General features: G+C 42.9%; 1 protein-coding gene across 1 annotated transcript in view; it reads left to right on the plus strand.

Moving 5' to 3' along the window:
* DNAH3 (dynein axonemal heavy chain 3) overlaps positions 1-18,403 on the plus strand; it is a 389,800-nt gene that overhangs the window by 234,207 nt on the left and 137,190 nt on the right. The window contains exons 34-35 of the mRNA XM_073543189.1: positions 4,900-5,034; positions 18,081-18,192. Coding sequence (XP_073399290.1) covers positions 4,900-5,034; positions 18,081-18,192 — 247 coding nt within the window. The remainder of the gene's footprint in view (positions 1-4,899; positions 5,035-18,080; positions 18,193-18,403) is intronic.

Here is an 18,403-nt window from a genome sequence, read left to right on the forward strand (position 1 = left end):
CAACACATCAATGTCAAGAAGTGACGGTTCACTTGCCCTTTGGCCATCTTTCCAGCTTCCAACACTTCAATCTGAAGAAGTAATGTTCACTTGCTGTCTAATACATCTCACCTTTTGACAGGAACCATTTTCCATTTTTACATGATAATCAATGTTAGTCACTTCACATATCAGTGATTTTATTGGTATGGCTGATTAGTGTATACTCATAAAGAACATATTGACATGCCAGTATTGTCTACAAACTTGCTGTCCAAACCGGGCAGTTGTGGGATTGACATAAACTGTAGGCATAGTTGTTTCAGGAACAAAATTAAATCTGGCTTCATCAAAATCTAATCATTATAGGCTCTTCACGCTTTTCAGGCAAATAACATTTGTCCGCAGACCTCTTTAGATTAGTGCATATGTCAGATCGTATTAAACTATCAACGTTTATGCAGTAGTAGCTATATGTTTTGGGGACTATTTTTGGAGTTCTTGGTATTTAAATGTATCATAGAGCTTCCTTAGATAGTCATTGCACTTGCCCATTAGCATACAGGTCCAAGGGTATGTTTTGGGTGTTCACTCTTTTGCCCCTCTACAGTGATCTGGTCTTCGCTGCAAGGGCTCCTGGGTTGCATACATGGAGTAGGTGCTGGCCGGTGCAGTGAGTTGGAAGTAGAATAGTTTTCACGCAAGATCAAAGCCAGAGGAACAAGCCCAAGGATCAAAATCAGCGGTGGGGTCAAAACCAGCAAAACAGACGCAAAGTCTAAGTCAGCAGGCAAAACAAGGATTAAAGCAGTTCAAGGTCAAGTTCAAGTAACAATCTAAATCAAGGATCAGGCAGGAGAGGTGTGGTAAACAAGCCGAATCAAGTTTCAGAAAAATAGTATATACCGTATATCACACCCAGGGCAGAGTAAAATAAATGGGAAAGGATGCCAAGGGGATGGTCATATGGGGTGCCATACACCCTAAGGCTACATTTACACAGAATTTACTGCAGACCTCCTGTAGCAGAAGTCCCACAGTGATATCCACAGAAGCATTTACTGCTGTAGACATTGCCAAGTAGGTGCAGGGGAGCTGTGCATTTTTTTTTCTTTGCTTTGTGTAAGGTGAAATTCACAATGGCAAATGGGTAAAGGATAATAGAAATACCACTGAAAGTAAGTAGTAATGTAGCAGTATGTGGTCATATAAAACTTAGCTTTTAATCATAAATATAAATATAAAAAACATATAACGAGTATAGTCCAGCTGGACTGAAGGTGCAGAAACAGTGCAACACAACAAAAACGAAAAACAAATCATAATTTAACACATAAAGATATGCCACGAACACTGACCAACATATAGGACTATAAATCCTGGCAGTATGCAACTAGCAACATAATGCAAATAATATGATAATTTGAGGATTACCCTATTACCTACATTTCATTATAAGAATCCTGGCCTGTTAAATAGATGGGAGAAGGAGGCTACATATAGTTCCCTTCGATTTATGAGATTACTCCTGGAAGAAAAGAAGCTTACTTTATTGTATAGCTGGGTGAGGAAGGGGGGAGCCCAAACACTAGGGAAATGTAGAGTGGAGACCCCTAGGCAGATCTAAAATCACCCTGTCTGCCCTAAACGTCCCTATATAGGGTTTTCACCTATTACCAAGCAGGAACCTAATCCCTGCCTGACCCTAGTGATAAAGTATAGGAGTAACCCCGGCACACTAATAACATGAAAGTAAAGTCTTCTCAACGACAGTCTTTAATTGTTGTGATTTTATTGATTGTGAAAAAAAGGGTGGTGTTACAATCCAAAAAAGGGTGGTGTTACAATCCAACGTTTCAGCTCTACATCTCGAGCTTTCATCAGGGATATGACTAGATCCTTGGTTTTGAGGTGTGTGTATAAGTGGTATAGGTTTGCCTTTGTAATCCAGCTGCTGGAACGGTACCTATAGTAACCACGATGTGTAGGGTCAGCACGTGACTCCCGTCCTTGTGTCCTAAATCTAGTCAGGTGTGGAGGAGGCCGGAAGTCTTTGTGGTTTGGATTGTAACACCACCCTTTTTTTCACAATCAATAAAATCACAACAATTAAAGACTGTCGTTGAGAAGACTTTACTTTCATGTTATTAGTGTGCCGGGGTTACTCCTATACTTTAGTCTTGTTTTTTTCCCAGAGCACCTAAGTTGGGGTTTGAGCCTGTCATATCTACTTTATATTTGACCCTAGTGATAGGCCCTGGTTAGGGAGAGGATGGGGTACGCTAGTCATTCCCCACTGCAACTAAAGACAGAAAGGGTAGACGAACAAGGGAACACTTAGCTTAAAGACCACCGAGATGTCACGCCAGCAATCCTCCAAGAGTCTTCTGAGAAGGTACAACCCGACTGTTAGTACTTCCCACTAGACAGAGACAAGTAAGTCCTAACACCAGCAACATGCTGCAGACACAGAATGAATATAAACCCTCAGCAAACGAAGGTGGAGGTAACCGTTGGGTCCTAAAGGGAGAGGGATATGTCTCAACAACAGAGATACAAAAATCAAGATGGTGCTTGAGCTAAACAGCTGGATCCAGGATGAGTGTCAGTCACCCCTGACATTTATCTAGTCTGAATGGGGCACTGAAAACCCAAATTGAAATCACTGAAAAAATTCTCGTCAGAACCTGAGTTCACAGCCAAAGAAACAATCCTCCAGAATACTCTTGAAAGGTTTCAGTTTCACGTAGGGAGCAGCGCACCTTGATATTTTTCTATATCCCCAGTCATCATTTGATGGATTACTTTGGCAGTCCTGCTCATCTGACCGGGTAAGAGTGTTCCTTTTTATCTTCCAAGGTATATGCTCTCATACGGTAATGGGGATATTTTCATGACCTTCAGGTCAGTATGTATGTCATTATCTGAGGCTGCAGTGAGTTTACCAGCAATAAGGCATATGACACATGACTATCTGATGCTTCCATTAACGTCTGCTATCATTTTATTTACATTATGTCACTAGTTGTATACGGCCAGGATTCTTTTTGTTGTGTTGCACTGTTTCTCCACTTTCAGTGCAGCTGGGCTATACTTTTTTATATTTATGATTAAAATTTAAGTTTTATATGACCACATACCGCTACTGAAATTCACAATCACGTTCAAAGCATAAATTAACAGATTCCAAACCTGTAGAACTTGTCAATTTGCACTTCAGATATGTTTTCTTAAAATCCCATGCACCATTCTGGCGCTCTTAAATATAGCTGAATTTCTGGGCACAGAAAATCCTCTTCACTTTCGCTATGTGGGAATGTGTGGCAAGTGAGGAAGCAAGCAGAAGAGGAAATGTATTAGAAAGCGAGCAGGAAGAGGAAAGTTTATTAGAAAGTGAGCATAAGAGGAAAATTTATTAGTTAGCGAGGAGAAGAGGAAAGTGCATTAGAAAGTGAGCCAGCTGGAAGAGGAAAATATATTAGGAAGTAAGCAGAAGAAACTTTTTAGAAAGCTTGCAGAAGAGGAAAGTTTATTAGGAAGCGAGAAGAAGAGGAAAGTTTGAGGAAGCGAACAGAACAGAAAAGTTTATTAGAAAATGAGCAGAAAAGGAAAGATTACTAGGAAGGGAAAAGAAGAGGAAAGTTTATTAGAAAGTGAGCAAGAGAAGAAAGTTTCTTAAAATGTGAGCAGAATAGGAATAGGGGAACATAAGAGGAAAGTTTTAGGAAGCTAGCCAGAAGAGGAACATTTATTAAAAAGCAATCAGAAGAGAAATGTTTATGAGGAAGCTAGTCAGAAGAGGAAATTTTATTAGGAAGCATGCAGATAGGTAAATATATTAGGAAGCTTGCAGAAGAAGAAAGCTTATTAAGAAGCAAGCAGAATAGGAACGTTCATTAGGAAGCATGCAGACGAGGAACATTTATTAAGTAATCAGAAGAGGAACGTTTATTAGGAAGCAAGCCGAAAAGGAAAGTTTACTAGGAAGGGAACAGAATAGGAAAGATTATTAGGAAGCCAGCTGGAAGAGGAAAGTTTATTAGGAAGGGAGGAGAAGAGGAAAGTTTATTAGGAAGCGAACAGAAGAGGAAAGTTTATTAGGAAGCGAGCAAAAGAAGAACATTTATTAAGAAGCAATCAGAAGAGGAACATTTATTAGGAAGCGAGCAGAAGAGGAAAGATTATTAGGAAGCATGCAGAATAGGAAAGTTTTATTAGGAAGCGTGCATAATAGGAAAGTTTTATTAGGAAGCATGCAGAAGAGTAATGCTTATTAGGAAGCAAGCAGAAGAGTAATGCTTATTAGGAAGCAAGCAGAAGAGTAATGTTTATTAGGAAGCGAGCAGAAGAGGAAAGTTTATTAGGAAGTGATCAGAAGAGTAATGTTTATTAGGAAGCAAGCAGAAGAATAATGTTTATTACGAAGCAAACAGAAGAATAATGTTTATTAGGAAGCGAGCCAGAAGAGGAAAGTTTATTAGGAAGAGAGCAGTAAAGGAAACTTTACCCAAATATTCATGATGAGCAGGATGGTGAGTGCAGCACCTACCCCTTTAGCGCCATCAGAACAACAGCACACAACAGCAGAGGCAGATAGCACAGGAGCACAGGCGGGTACATATGTGACACCATGAAAATACCCTTGAAGTTCCAATTTATAAGCTGTAAAACAGTGGAACACAAGGAGAGAGGTGGACTAAGGAAATCGTGGAGCCATTATACAGTGAGAAGACCAAAGTTATTAGAGTTAAAAAATGTTCTTCCAGAGCTGTGGTCCTCCCAAATATAAGGGCTATATACATAGTGAACGAAAAATCCTCAGATTCCATACCTGATGCAATCTGCTACTTTCAATGTGATCTTCAAAACTGATAGTAGATGTCCAGAGGTCTTTACATCCTTGTCATGTTCTCTTTACAGGGCATCATCTCAGATCTTTTTCCTGGAGTGGTTCTACCAAAACCAGATTATGACCTTTTTATTCAGGCCCTGAAAGAAAATATGGCCAAAATGAATCTGCAACCTGTTCCATGGTTTATAGGGAAGATAATTCAGGTAATGTTATATAATTAGGATGGCTTTGACTTGTGAAATGTCTTAACCTTGCTTTTTTATAATTGCTGATTACCACTTAAGTTATGGTTGATTGTCCGCTTATAGCAGCGCTGGGGGATTGCGACATGCATCACTGTCTAGGAAGCGCTGTCTCATCTCATGATTCCCCAGCGCTGCTACATGCGGACTATCAACCATAACTTAAGTGGCAATCAGTTCTGATGAAGGACCATATGTAGGACCGAAACGTTAACTGTAAAGATTGCCAATTAAAACTTGTTTTCATTCACTGCAATTTTTGAGTACCAAGTTCTTTCATTTACAATGTTATTTTTACATACTATTACTATTTACTTACTGCAGGATGTATGCTGATTTTGCTTCTATGTTAGGTTTATTCTGTTAAATGGCTACAGTGTGAACGTGCTTCTATATGTTGTATGTATACCAACTTATGCTCAGGCTAATTTTTTTGGTTTTCCCTTCATTTAATGCCTCTGTTGGTCTAACAGAAGTGTTGTCCTTGTCCGTCCCTCTCGGTCCATTAGTCCCATTGTCTGTGATTGGAGAGGTATTGTTCATGCTCTTCTGTCTCTAAATTTAAGGTTCTCCCCACTTCACTCATATTATGCTAGTGATTCTGGGTTTCCCAACATTGGGGGACCCACTAGTGATCAGATATTGATCACTGTTCTCACTTCTGTTATGTTGCTGGGTACGAGCCCTTAAGTCTGTGTTTTGTGTTGGCTTCTCAGTCCGCCGAGCCACAGCAGACAACTTTTCTCCAGGTGTTTGTATTCTGTTATTCTGGCTGCAGTCTGTTTAGCATTACACAGGTGTTTTCATTTGTCTGCCCTCTCACCTTTCGGGTCTAGCTTTATATTCCTCCCCCTTATAGCATTTTCTGCTGGTGTTAGTTTCTTCTGTATGTACAGCCATTGTAATGTAGCTTAAAGCCTGTCAGTGAAATTCCAGCTAGGATTTAACTCCTTTTTCTGTTTCTTTTAGGATGTAAATAAAGTCCGTGGAGCCTCATTTAAGAGTCTCAAACACGGGACTAGCCAGATCTTCCTCCAGGGAAGGACCCAGCCAAGGAGTGGCTCCTTTCGGAAACCACCATATTAAGTGGCCCTTTAAGTCAAAATCCAGCTCTTTACGAGTTTACAGATATGACAAGGGAAATACCAAGGCCTGGTATCCATCCACAGACAGCTGTTTCAGGGTGTTGCCCCTCATCAGTGTGGAGTAGGATTCTAGCTAGGTGGGAGCAATGCCTAGTAGACCAACATCACGAAAAAAATCACTGACCTCAGGGAGACCAGTCAAAGAAAACACTGCGGCAGCCGGCAAAGGCGCTCAATCAGTGAAATCCTAGGTGCATTGCTCCCTGGGAAATACGAATATGCAAGTAAAGTCCGTGGAGCCTCATTTAAGAGTCTCAAACACGGGACTAGCCAGATCTTCCTCCAGGGAAGGACCCAGCCAAGCAGTGGCTCCTTTCGGAAACCACCATTACGACCATATTAAATGGCCCTTTAAGTCAATATCCAGCTCTTTACGAGTTTACAGATATGACAAGGGAAATACCAAGGCCAGGTATCCATCCACAGACAGCTATTTCGGGGTGTTGCCCCTCATTAGTGTGGAGTAGGATTCTGGCTAGGTGGGAGCAATGCCTAATAGACCAACATCACGAAACAATCACTGACCTCAGGGAGACCAGTCAAGGAAAACACTGCGGCAGCCGGCAAAGGCGCTCAATTAGTGAAATCCTAGGTGCATTGCTCCCTGGGAAATACGAATATGGTATTTCCCTTGTCATATCTGTAAACTCGTAAAGAGCTGGATATTGACTTAAAGGGCCACTTAGTATGGTGGTAATGGTGGTTTCCGAATGGAGCCACTCCTTGGCTGGGTCCTTCCCTGGAGGAAGATCTAGCTAGTCCCGTGTTTGAGACTCTTAAATGAGGCTCCACGGACTTTATTTGCATATTCGTATTTCCCAGTGAGCAATGCACCTAGGATTTCACTGATTGAGCGCCTTTGCCAGCTGCCGCAGTGTTTTCTTTGACTGGTCACCCTGAGGTCAGTGATTGTTTCTTTTAGGATGTAGGCAGAATATAATATAACAGTAAGTACTGTACTTTATACTTTATTTTATATCTCGTGGTTTTCTTTACTCACTCTGGTATCTTTACTTTTTTCAGCACACTTTTCCTTTTGTAGGTAATTCACACTCTGCTCTTTTGTTCTTTTCAGAAGAACGTGAAGCGCCTTTCAGGCAGCATAGGTCTAAGCTATTCTTCTAGTCTGTGGTTAGGGCTATCTGTGCTCACGCAGGAACCATTAGGGACTGCGGGCCTGGATCTCTTTTTAAATCAGATAATTTTTATTAACAAGATTCAAAATGTCATTGCACACAATTGTGTCCAAAAAAGGAGCATAGACATATTTACAAACATTTGTAAAACCAATCCCCCATTTCCCTCCCTCCACCCCCCTCCCTTAAATCCTCAATAGCCAATAATGAGACATTAGCATCCATTACTTATACGTTTAAACAGCATCCCTCCGGAATCAGTTTCTCTCCACCCATGGTTTCCAAAGTGATTCAAAAGATTTCACACTTTTCCTTTTCTTATAAATATCCTTTTCCATTTTAACAACCACATCAGACTGTCTATAAAATTCCCGCAGAGTCGGCGGCTCTCCACTCAACCAGTGTCTGGCAATCAATTTACGTGCAACATACAATAATCTAGCTATGGCCAGTTTATGATGATTTTGAACTTGGATCTCCTCTACATAACCCAAAATGCATACCACAGGATCCCATGTGATTGTACATCCATACGATTTCCCAATTGCTTCTCCCACCTCCACCCAGTATGCATTCAGTCTCGTACATTGCCATAACATATGCAGAATCCCCGCTCCCTCAGAACGACACCTAGGACATTCAGAAGTCTGTCTCAACCCTGCCCTATAAAGCCTATCTGGAGTTCTATATACTCTGTGAAGTACATAATATTGTGAAAGTCTACTCGGCTCACTTAAAGATAACTGAGGAATATATGCCATGATATCTTCCCCATATATCCTCCTCTATCCTTCCCACCTCTTCCTCCCATTTCTCTTTTGCTTTAATGGGAAATCTATTAAGAAAGGTATGTAACAAATCCCTGTAAATATTTGAAACTACCCCCCTCGTTCCACCCACCGCACATACATAGTCCACCAGAATATCTCTACAAATTTTCATATCAACCATTTTCCTCTGCGCCTGATAGGCATGTCTCAGCTGTCCATATTGAAACCTACTGGTCTCCCGCAACCCATACCTCCCCTGCAGTGTCTCAAAGGACAATAACCCCCGTTCGTCCTGTATCTGATCCACATATAGTATACCTAGTGATATCCAATTTTTAAATTCCCCCATTTTAACAAATTCAGGCAGTACTTCATTGTTCCAAATTGGGGAGAGATTTGTTAATGCGGGCCTGGATCCCTAGTCTGTACAAGAACCGGCAGGGTCAATTGCAGTTTTTAGTTTGCTACCTATTTTCCAGAGTGAGTTTCTGCTGTATCATAAGAAATACCATATCTACTAGTATTGGCACTGTTCCAATATTAGCATATACTCTAAGGGGATAGGTGCTTTGTATGTATCTTGACTTGCACAAAGCATGCTCAGGACAGATGGGGCAGGGAAGAGAAAAACAGAAGGGTATTGCATTTTCATCACATGATATATTATTACCTGCTGACCATTGGATTGGGAATGTGTTGGATATTACCACTGACAACCAATCACACTGCACTATAAACAGGGGATAGAAAAGTGGGGTAGAGTATTTTGGTCACATGATACTATGTGGTAACACGATACTATGACATGCCAAACATCGAGAATCGATGGACAGGGGCAATGACATAGTCACGTGACCAATGGTAAAAACGATATAATACTGTCATGGTTAGGACATGGTTAATGTCCTGTTCTCACAGGGTTAAATTTTGCCGGCCTCTCTTTGGATGTGGGAGGGGTATTTATACTCACTCCAGACTAGGATTCCCTGTCATCTATACTGTTATTCTGGCTGTGTGTCTGACCCCTGGTGTGCTTGTATACTGCATTGCTTGTTTGATTCCCGTGTATGACCCGGTCTGTCCCCTCACTCTGTTCTCTGTCTCACGTTTTGGTACTATCGTCTTCTCCGATTCTGACCTCCTGGCTTGGCTATCATTACTCCGTTACAGTTTGTCCCTATTGTACCGTCAAATGCCCGTTCTGGTTTTCTGATCTATTGCTACGTCCTGACTATCCGTTCTGTCTAACCCTTTGGTATTGTTGTGCTATCTCGTGCTTTGACCCCGGCTTAATCTGGTTTACGTCTCTGCCTATGCCCCTTGGTAACTTGTCCCGCAGTTACCTTTCTAGGAGTTTTCCTTCAGCTCCTAGCTCTGTGGAGCTTAGGCCACGCCCCCAGCAGTCACATGCTTCAGGCCCTGTTAGTCAGAAGCACGCATCTTCACCGCTGCTACAGGTATCTTTGAGCACCGTTTTTGTACTCAGGACACGCGCACTGGCTCAGTGAGCAAGTGCGGTGCGGTGTTACTGACATTATAGCTGACCATTTCATTTTTTTTTTCCCTCAAGCACCTGACCCAAATGTTCCACAAACTTAATGTGGAATAGCGCACGATGGCCCATACCCAGCAACAGTTGGTGGATACTGTGCAGGGGGCTGTCGCTGCAGGGGCTCCTAGTGCTGGGGATAGAGATGTGTCATTGGCATCCCCCGAATCTCCGGTCAAATTGCCAGACCCTTTCTCAGGGGATAAAAGGGAGTTCAGGTCGTTAGAGAAAAAAAAAAGCTTGTATCCTTCTCTTGAGGCCCCGCTCCTCCGGGGATGAGTTCCAGAGGGTGGGGGTCGTCATTTCCCTCCTTCGAGGGGCTCCACAGGCATGGGCTTTCTCTCTCTCTTCCTCTTCTCCTGAACGTATGTCTGTGAATTTGTTCTTTGAGGCTCTGGGGCACATTTATGATGAACCTGATAGAGTGCGTCTGGCAGAGGATATGGTGATGAGTGTGACACAGGGGAGGCACTCTGCTGAATGGTTCTGCTCAGAGTTTAGACGTTGGACCGCCGAAGTATCCTGGAACGACGCCGTCCTGAGGGAGTTGTTCCGCAGGGGCCTGTCTGACCGTCTGCAGGATGCTCTAGCATTACATCCTCCTCCTGAAACCCTGGAGGACGCCATGATGCAGGCGGTCCGTATGGACCAGAGACTCCGTGCTAGAGGAATGATGCAACAAGAGTCTCCCTGTACCCCAAATTGTGTGACACTGCACCTGTATCTGAGCCCATGGAGGTTGGGTCAGTCTCGGTTAAGGAGAAAGAGAGAAGGCACCGTAGAGACAATCTACTATGCTTTTACTGTGGAGCCTCTGGACATTGGAAAATGAATTGCCCCTCCTGCCCTTCTTCAGAGAAACCATCAGAGAAACGACTGAGTCTGGGCAACAATCGAGGAGGTTGTCCAGACTCCCAGGTACATTTTTTCTCACGTACAAAGATGGTGTTCCAGGTTGAATTGGAACTTGCTGGCGGTCCTGTTATGACCACCACCTTTGTTGACTGTGGTTCCTCCATTAATCTGATTGATGCCCAAGTTGTGACTCTTAATAAGACAGGGACAGTCAGGTTAAAAGACCCTGTTCAAATTGTGCCTGTGGATTCATCCCCTCTTACCCGGATGGAATTTGCTTTATGTCTGAAGTTTTTTCTATGAAAATGGGTTCCACTCTTGTGGAGAAGTTAAGTTGTTTTATTATGAATAATCTGCCTGCAGGACTGGTATTGGGGATGCCCTGGTTGCAACGCCACAATCCTCTCATTTATTGGGTGAAGGGGGAGATCATCCGATGGGGATGTAATGATAATGGTCTGTGTTGTAACCCGGTTCCTTTTGTCAATCCGATAAGATCTGTATCTGTGTCGTCTGTCGGTCTGGAGGGTATTCCGGAGTACCTGAGAGACTTTGAAGACGTGTTTTCCGAAAGCGAGGCTGAGGCGCTCCCACCACATAGACCATTTGATTGTACTATCGATTTAGTACCTTGAGCCAAATTACCCAAGGCTTGTTTGTTTAATTTGTTCGGGCCTGAGCGCCAAGCTATGAAAGAGTACATCAAAGAGAGCCTTCGCAAGGGGCATATTCGGCCCTCGGTCTCACCCGTGGCAGCGGGGTTTTTCTTTGTAAAGAAAAAGATGGTGGGTTGCGACCGTGCCTCGACTTTCGGGAACTGAACAAAATTACTGTTAAGAACACGTACCCTCTCCCGTTGATTCCTGATCTATGCAACCAACTCATGGGGGCCAAATGGTTTTCTAAGCTCTATCTATGAGGGGCTTATAACCTTATAAGGATCCGGGAGGGGGACGAATGGAAAACAGCGTTCCTGACAACTGAGGTGCTGTTTGAAAACCTGGTTATGCCCTTCGGCCTCACTAACGCTCCTGCTGTTTTTCAGAACTTCATTAATATTTTTCTGACTTGATTGGGCGTTATGTAGTCAAGTACTTGGATGACATCTTGTTATACTCTGAGGACAGTCAGTCACACTTACACCATTTACGTACAGTTCTTATGAGACTCCGGGAGAACCATTTGTATGCTAAGCTGGAGAAGTGCTCATTTTTTTATGCAAGAACTGTCTTTTCTGGGTGTAATTGTAGCCGGGGAGGGATTCCGCATGGATCCAGGGAAGGTTCAAGCCATTACCGATTGGGTGCAGCCTCATGACCTGAAGGGGTTTCAGCGATTTCTGGGCTTCGCTAATTATTATAGGAAGTTCATTAAAGGGTTCTCGCAGGTGGTAAAACCCTTGACGGACCTCACTCTTAAAGGGGCAGATTTAAAAAATTGGTCCGTGGCCGCAAAAAATTCCTTACTTACATTAAAGAAGGGTTTTACCACAGCCCCTGTGTTGGTACAACCCGATTCGTCAAGACCTTTTATCGTCGAGGTCGACACTTCGGAGGTGGGGGTGGGGGCAGTATTATCACAGGGCCCCTCTACCCTGACTAACCTCAAACCCTTTGCCTTTTTCTCTAAGAAGTTCTCTTCGGCTGAGAGAAACTATGATGTCGGTAACAGGGAATTGTTAGCGGTTAAATTGGCCTTCGAAGAATGGAGGCATTTTTTGGAGGGGGCCGCTCATCCCATTACGGTCATCACTGATCATAAAAACCTGGCCTATATCGAATCTGCTAAGAGATTGACCCCCAGACAGGCTCGGTGGGCACTTTTTTTTTCTCGATTTCATTTTACCTTCACGTTCCGACCAGGGTCTAAAAATGTAAAGGCGGATGCCTTATCCTGAAGTTTTGATTCTGTGTCCCCTCCAGAACCTCCTTCCTCCATTCTTCAAGCGGGAGTGGTTGTAGCCGAAATCTCCTCTGAGTTACAGAGAGAGATTCTGGAAGCACAAGCTCCCAGGAATAAACCCCCAGGTAAATTGTTTGTACCCGAACAATTCCGTCTCACACTCCTTCAAGAATTTCATGATTCTGTGTTAAGTGCACACCCTGGTATTGCAGCTACCCGGGGGGGCAGTAGCTAGGGGTTTTTGGTGGCCCTCTATTGGTACGGATATAAAAAGGTTTGTAAATACTTGTGGGCTGTGCGCGCGCTCTAAAAGCTCTCAGGTCCGGCTGGCCGGGGAATTGGTTCCTTTGCCAATTCCAGATAAACCATGGACACACCTGTCCATGGACTTTATCACTAATCTTCCATCTTCCAAGGGCAACTCAGTGGTATGGGTAGTGGTTGATAGATTTTCTAAGCAAGCCCACTTTGTGCCATTACCTGCGTTACCATCTGCGGAAACCTTGGCCCGCTTGTTTATACAGCACATTGTTCTATTGCATGGAATGCCCGTGAACGTGGTGTCGGACAGGGGTGTGCAATTTGTGGCCAGGTTTTGGAGAGCGTTTTGAATGTAAGTTGGGGGTCACGTTGTCATTCTCCTCTGCCTATCACCCGGAATCCAACGGACAGACTGAATGCACCAACCAGTCATTGGAGCAGATTCTGAGATGCCTGACCTCCTCCAGACAGGAAGACTGGTGTGAGGTATTGCCCATGGCAGAATTTGCATTCAAGTGTCGTATTAATCAGTCTACCAGAAAGTCTCCCTTTCAGGTCAATTATGGATTTGTTCCGCAGTTTGGGGAATTTTCCTGTATGGATTCGGATTGCCCTGGTGCCGAGGGGATGGTACAACAGTTAAAAACCCTCTGGAGGGAGGTGCAGGGGAACATCTCCAAAGCCCAGAAGAAGTACAAACATTTTGCAGACAGGAGGAGGGGGTTGGGTCCTGCGTTAACAGTGGGGGGGGGGAAAGTCTGGTTGTCCACCCGTAACATCAAACTTAAAATACCCTCTATGAAGTTGGACCCAAAATTTATTGGCCCATACAAGATTGTAGAGGTGATCAACCCGGTGGCATACAGATTACAGTTGCCCACCGCCTTCAAAATATCTAACGTCTTCCACAGGTCCCTATTAAAACCTGTGGGGACAGTTAGAGAAGATCCCTCATCTGTGGCTCCACCAGTGTTGGTAGAGGGTCAACTGGAGTACGAGGTAAGGCGCATCATTGATTCACGGTGGGTGCGCCGGAGACTTCAGTACCTTATTCATTGGAAGGGATAATCCGTTGAGGATCGGTCATGGATTCCAGCCAGTTCGGTGCACGCTGATCGACTGGTGCGGGCTTTTCATGCCAGATACCCTGAGAAACCTGGAGGTCCAGTGGCCCCCCATTAAGAGGGGTGTACTGTTATGGTTAGGACATGGTTAATGTCCTGTTCTCACAGGGTTAACTTTTGCCGGCCTCTCTTTGGATCTGGGAGGGGTATTTATACTCACTCCAGACTAGGATTCCCTGTCATCTATACTGTTATTCTGGCTGTGAGTCTGACCCCTGGTGTGCTTGTATACTGCGTTGCTTGTTTGATTCCCGTGTATGACCCGGTCTGTCCCCTCACTCTGTTCTCTGTCTCACGTTTTGGTACTATCGTCTTCTCCGATTCTGACCTCCTGGTTTGGCTATCGTTACTCCGCTACTGTTTGCCCCTATTGTACCGTCTATTGCCCGTTCTGGTTTTCTGATGTATAGCTACGTCCTGACTATCCGTTCGGTCTAACCCTTTGGTATTGTTGTGCTATCTCGTGCTTTGACCCCGGCTTAATCTGGTTTACGTCTCTGCCTATGCCCCTTGGTAACTTGTCCCGCTGTTACCTTTCTAGGAGTTTTCCTTCAGCTCCTAGCTCTGTGGAGCTTAGGCCATGCCTCCAGCAGTCACGTACTTCAGACCCTGTTAGTCTGAAGCACGCATCTTCACTGCTGCTGCCCCGCTCCACAGGTATCTTTGAGCACCGATTTTGTACTCAGGACACGCGCACTGACTCAGTGAGCAAGTGCAGTGCGGTGTTCCTGACAAATGGCACATCTAAAACCTTGTACATATATAGTAAAGTAAGGTAAACCCTAGTACCGATATATAGTATAAGTAAAACTAAAAAAAAGTGGAGTTTCCCGAGTGGATTCTTGACCTTGGGGAATCTTGCATCGAGTTGTGTCTTCTACTGTGAATGTGTGCTGCCGGACCAACAATTTCGGTCTATATATGAGCACTCATCATATTGCATTTATGCGGGCAAATGAAAAGTAATATTCTTCATTACAGCGGCTGCTACCTTATTATACGCCACATTCTTCCGCTTCTTCCCGTGAGCCAATATTTTTCTTCCTTCTATTGCCTATAACTATGGATATAATGAATGTACAGGTGCAGCAACCGATACAGGCATTATTCCTCACCGCAAAATGACAACTTCAATTGTTAGTAAATGACAGAAGCAAAAGACTCCGAAGTAATAAAGTAGCTGAATAATGTGTAAACACAGCGGTTAATGAGGTGATTCATAGCATCCGCAGAGCCATCATTCTCCTTGTCCTCTTGGGTGGTTTTATGGAAATCTAGAACATCGGAATTACTGCGCGGATAAACACTGAGGGTTAGAGATCATAAATCTGTACAACTGGGGTTATCATTAATGCAATGTTGATCCATGAAATTTTGTTTTACCAACATCCTTATGCACTAGAAGCAGTAATTCATATCTCATCTTTTATTACTTTGCTAACGTTTTATTTCTGTGTTGGAATTTGTTGTCAGGTGTTTATAGAATCCAGCGTTACTCAACATTTACTTATTATTTCATTTTGTGAAGGGATAGTCTACCTACACCTCTCCACTGTAAAAGAGATGAATGCTAGATCTGTGAGAATCCAATTTTGGGACCCCAATGGATCATCCAAAAAGGTGGTCCCAGTGGAAAAACCAAAGGTTCAATGGAGTGGGACACACACACACACGCTTCCCTTCCCCCCATTATATCTATCTATATATTGCATCTATCTATCAATTATCTACCTGTCTGTCTACCTATTATCTATCTATCATCTGTCTATCTATCTATCATTTATTATCTGTCTATTATCTATCTATCTAGTCTATCTATGTATGTCTGTTATCTCTTATCTATCTATTATCCAGCTATTATTAGTCATCTATCTATTTGCTATCTATCTATTATCTATCTGCCTATTTCTCACTTCCGTTCATCAGGGAGGAAGTAAAGTGCCAAAGTAATTCAGGTCACATTCTCTACCTCCTATTGAAATGATAATAAATAGTATGCAGCCTGCAAGTGAAAATAGCTTTAAAGCAACATTTTTTTCAAGTAATTTTTTTTTTTTATTAGGATCTTGAATTTACACACATGTAAATTGAGTAAGTGGGTATTTCAAGTCGATCAATGAAGATAAAATTGAAAGCGGGTTTCTGGAGCTTTTTTCTTATGATAGGCCATAAGTGTTTGATTGATGAGCCCCTGATCGTTGCTGACAAAGATGAAGCTTGACTCACTGGACTTCTGCGTCGTATTGTCTGTACCTACTCCCCCCAGAGGTCACATACTGACCACATGTAGCTTTCCCTACAAGTATAATAGCTACGGTAATTAATGAGAATTCTACAGTAAGATCCAAAGTGATCATGTGTTCGTCAGGTTGGCTAAAGCTATGCATGGTCATGAATCACCTGGCATACATCAGAACCCTCTTAGTGTTTGTTTTGTTTGTCTATGGATGTAATGTTTCCATGACTGGGGCTGCTGGAAAGATATCTTACACAACTAATGTATGTGGATAATGAAAGTTCTTTTTCCATTCTAAAACACCTGTTTGAAAAAAGTCTTCCAAAAGTACACACAACCTATTTAAAAGGGCACATGTCACAGTGTTCAAAACAATTTGTGGACAGTGTGGTAAAGCGAATGAGAAACAGATGGGTTTGTTGGAAAAGACTCAGTATAACTTGTACTTTTTTCACCAAAATCCTTGGTGTTTGTATGTATAGGAGTCCATTGGGCGGTCCTACTAATGATTGACAGATATCTCTGCATGCACCATCATACAGGGAGCACTTAGACTCCTGCATACAATCACCAAGGATTTCAATGAATAAATTGCAAGTTGAAACTTTTCCATAAGAATGTCTATCAGGCTGTGTGCACACGATGCAGATTTGCAGCGGATCCGCAGCAGATTTTACCGCGCAGAAGCGTTGCATTTCTGCATTGTGATGTACAGTAGCCTTAAAATCAATGTTAAAAAAAAACAAACGCTGTGCAGACGCTGCGGTTTTCCCGCGGTACAAAATCCGCAGCATGTTACTACTTTTGTGCGGTTTTCCATCTCCCCTGTCACCAAATCCGCAGGGGGGAAACCGCGATGGAAAACCGCATGAAAACCGCATGAAAAATGGAGGAAATCCGCAGGAAAAATGCAGGTCATTTGACCTGCGGATTTCTTCCATTCTGCGCGGAAAAATCCGCAGGGCCAAAAAGTACGTCTGCACTCAGCCTCAATCTGATCAGCTTTTCCTGCAGATCAGAGACCATTTCTAACGTGACAAGGTCACTTTAAAGGGAATCTGTCACCAGGTATTTGCTGCTCCATCTGAGAAAAGCATAATGCAGGAAAATAGACCCTGATTCCAGCAATGTATCACTTAGTTTACTGGGTACAGCAGTTGTGATACAATCAGAGTTTTTAGATGTAGTGTATAGCAGAGCTCAGAAAGCTAACCCTGCCCACATCAGGCTCTCTGTATACATTGTATATTGACAGTAAGCTGCTAATCAGTGCTGGGGGCGTGGTCTGTCCAGGGCTCACGCAGGCACCAGTCCAGGCGGTGATCATCTCCTGCTGGTAAAACACTCATTGTATTGAAGCAACAGCACACAGCCTATTAAGTGATACATTGCTGGAATTAGGATCTCTATCTCTACCTCATGCTGCCCTCAGATTACAAAGTACAAACCTGCTGACAGATTCCCTTTAAGGTGTCTGCAGCAGCTTAGAATATTTTGGCTTTTATTAAGGTAATTGAGCAGAGAATTACTATTTTCTTCTGAAGAATTTACACCTAGCAACTCTTCATCTCTATTTTTACCAACCATATCAGAGGTTTTACTGCCTTATTTACAGAGTGTGCAATTTTAACTACAATTTTTTCTTTTTATTTTGCCATTATATAGTTAAATGGAACTTATGATCCTTTTTGTGTACCAACCTAATGGACTCATCATGGTTTCCATTAGCAATTCAGCGAAAGATCAGAAAGTTCTCATTTATCAGGCATAGTGTCTGATAGAAAATAAATGATGCAAGTGCATATCACAGATCGGATCCCAACTTTAGCCATTTACTAGTATCTCCGCCGCCGGTCTCACAGCCTTCCTGTCTTAACGAGGATGTACAGTCTTATGATCTCAGCAGGAAATTGCAAGATGTTTCCCAGGAAAATGAGATGAAAGATATTATATGAACTACGGATGTGTTTTCTTCTTGCCTGATAGATTAAAGTAATTTCCATAAATTTGTCTTGTTTTCAAACTACAGATCTATGAAATGATGCTCGTGCGGCACGGCTTCATGATTGTCGGAGATCCTATGGGGGGAAAGACTTGTGCATATAAAGTCCTGGCAGGAGCACTTGCTGATTTACACACAGGTAAAGCTGACATAAAATAATAAAAAAGCACGAGAAATCCCATCCACTTTGCTGCAACTGTAAGACGCTGTGTATTTTTGTGCAGCGAAAATACAAAAACTCATCAAGGGTGCTTAAAGGAGTATTCCCATCTCCAAGATCCTATCCCAATATGTAGTTAGTAGCTGTAATAATATTAGCAAATACCTCCAATTAGAATGTAGTATAGTTC

The sequence above is a fragment of the Dendrobates tinctorius genome, unplaced genomic scaffold (genome assembly GCF_039654945.1).
Source record: "Dendrobates tinctorius isolate UK_male_01 unplaced genomic scaffold, ASM3965494v1 ptg000129l, whole genome shotgun sequence".
In the NCBI taxonomy this organism is placed as follows: domain Eukaryota; kingdom Metazoa; phylum Chordata; class Amphibia; order Anura; family Dendrobatidae; genus Dendrobates; species Dendrobates tinctorius.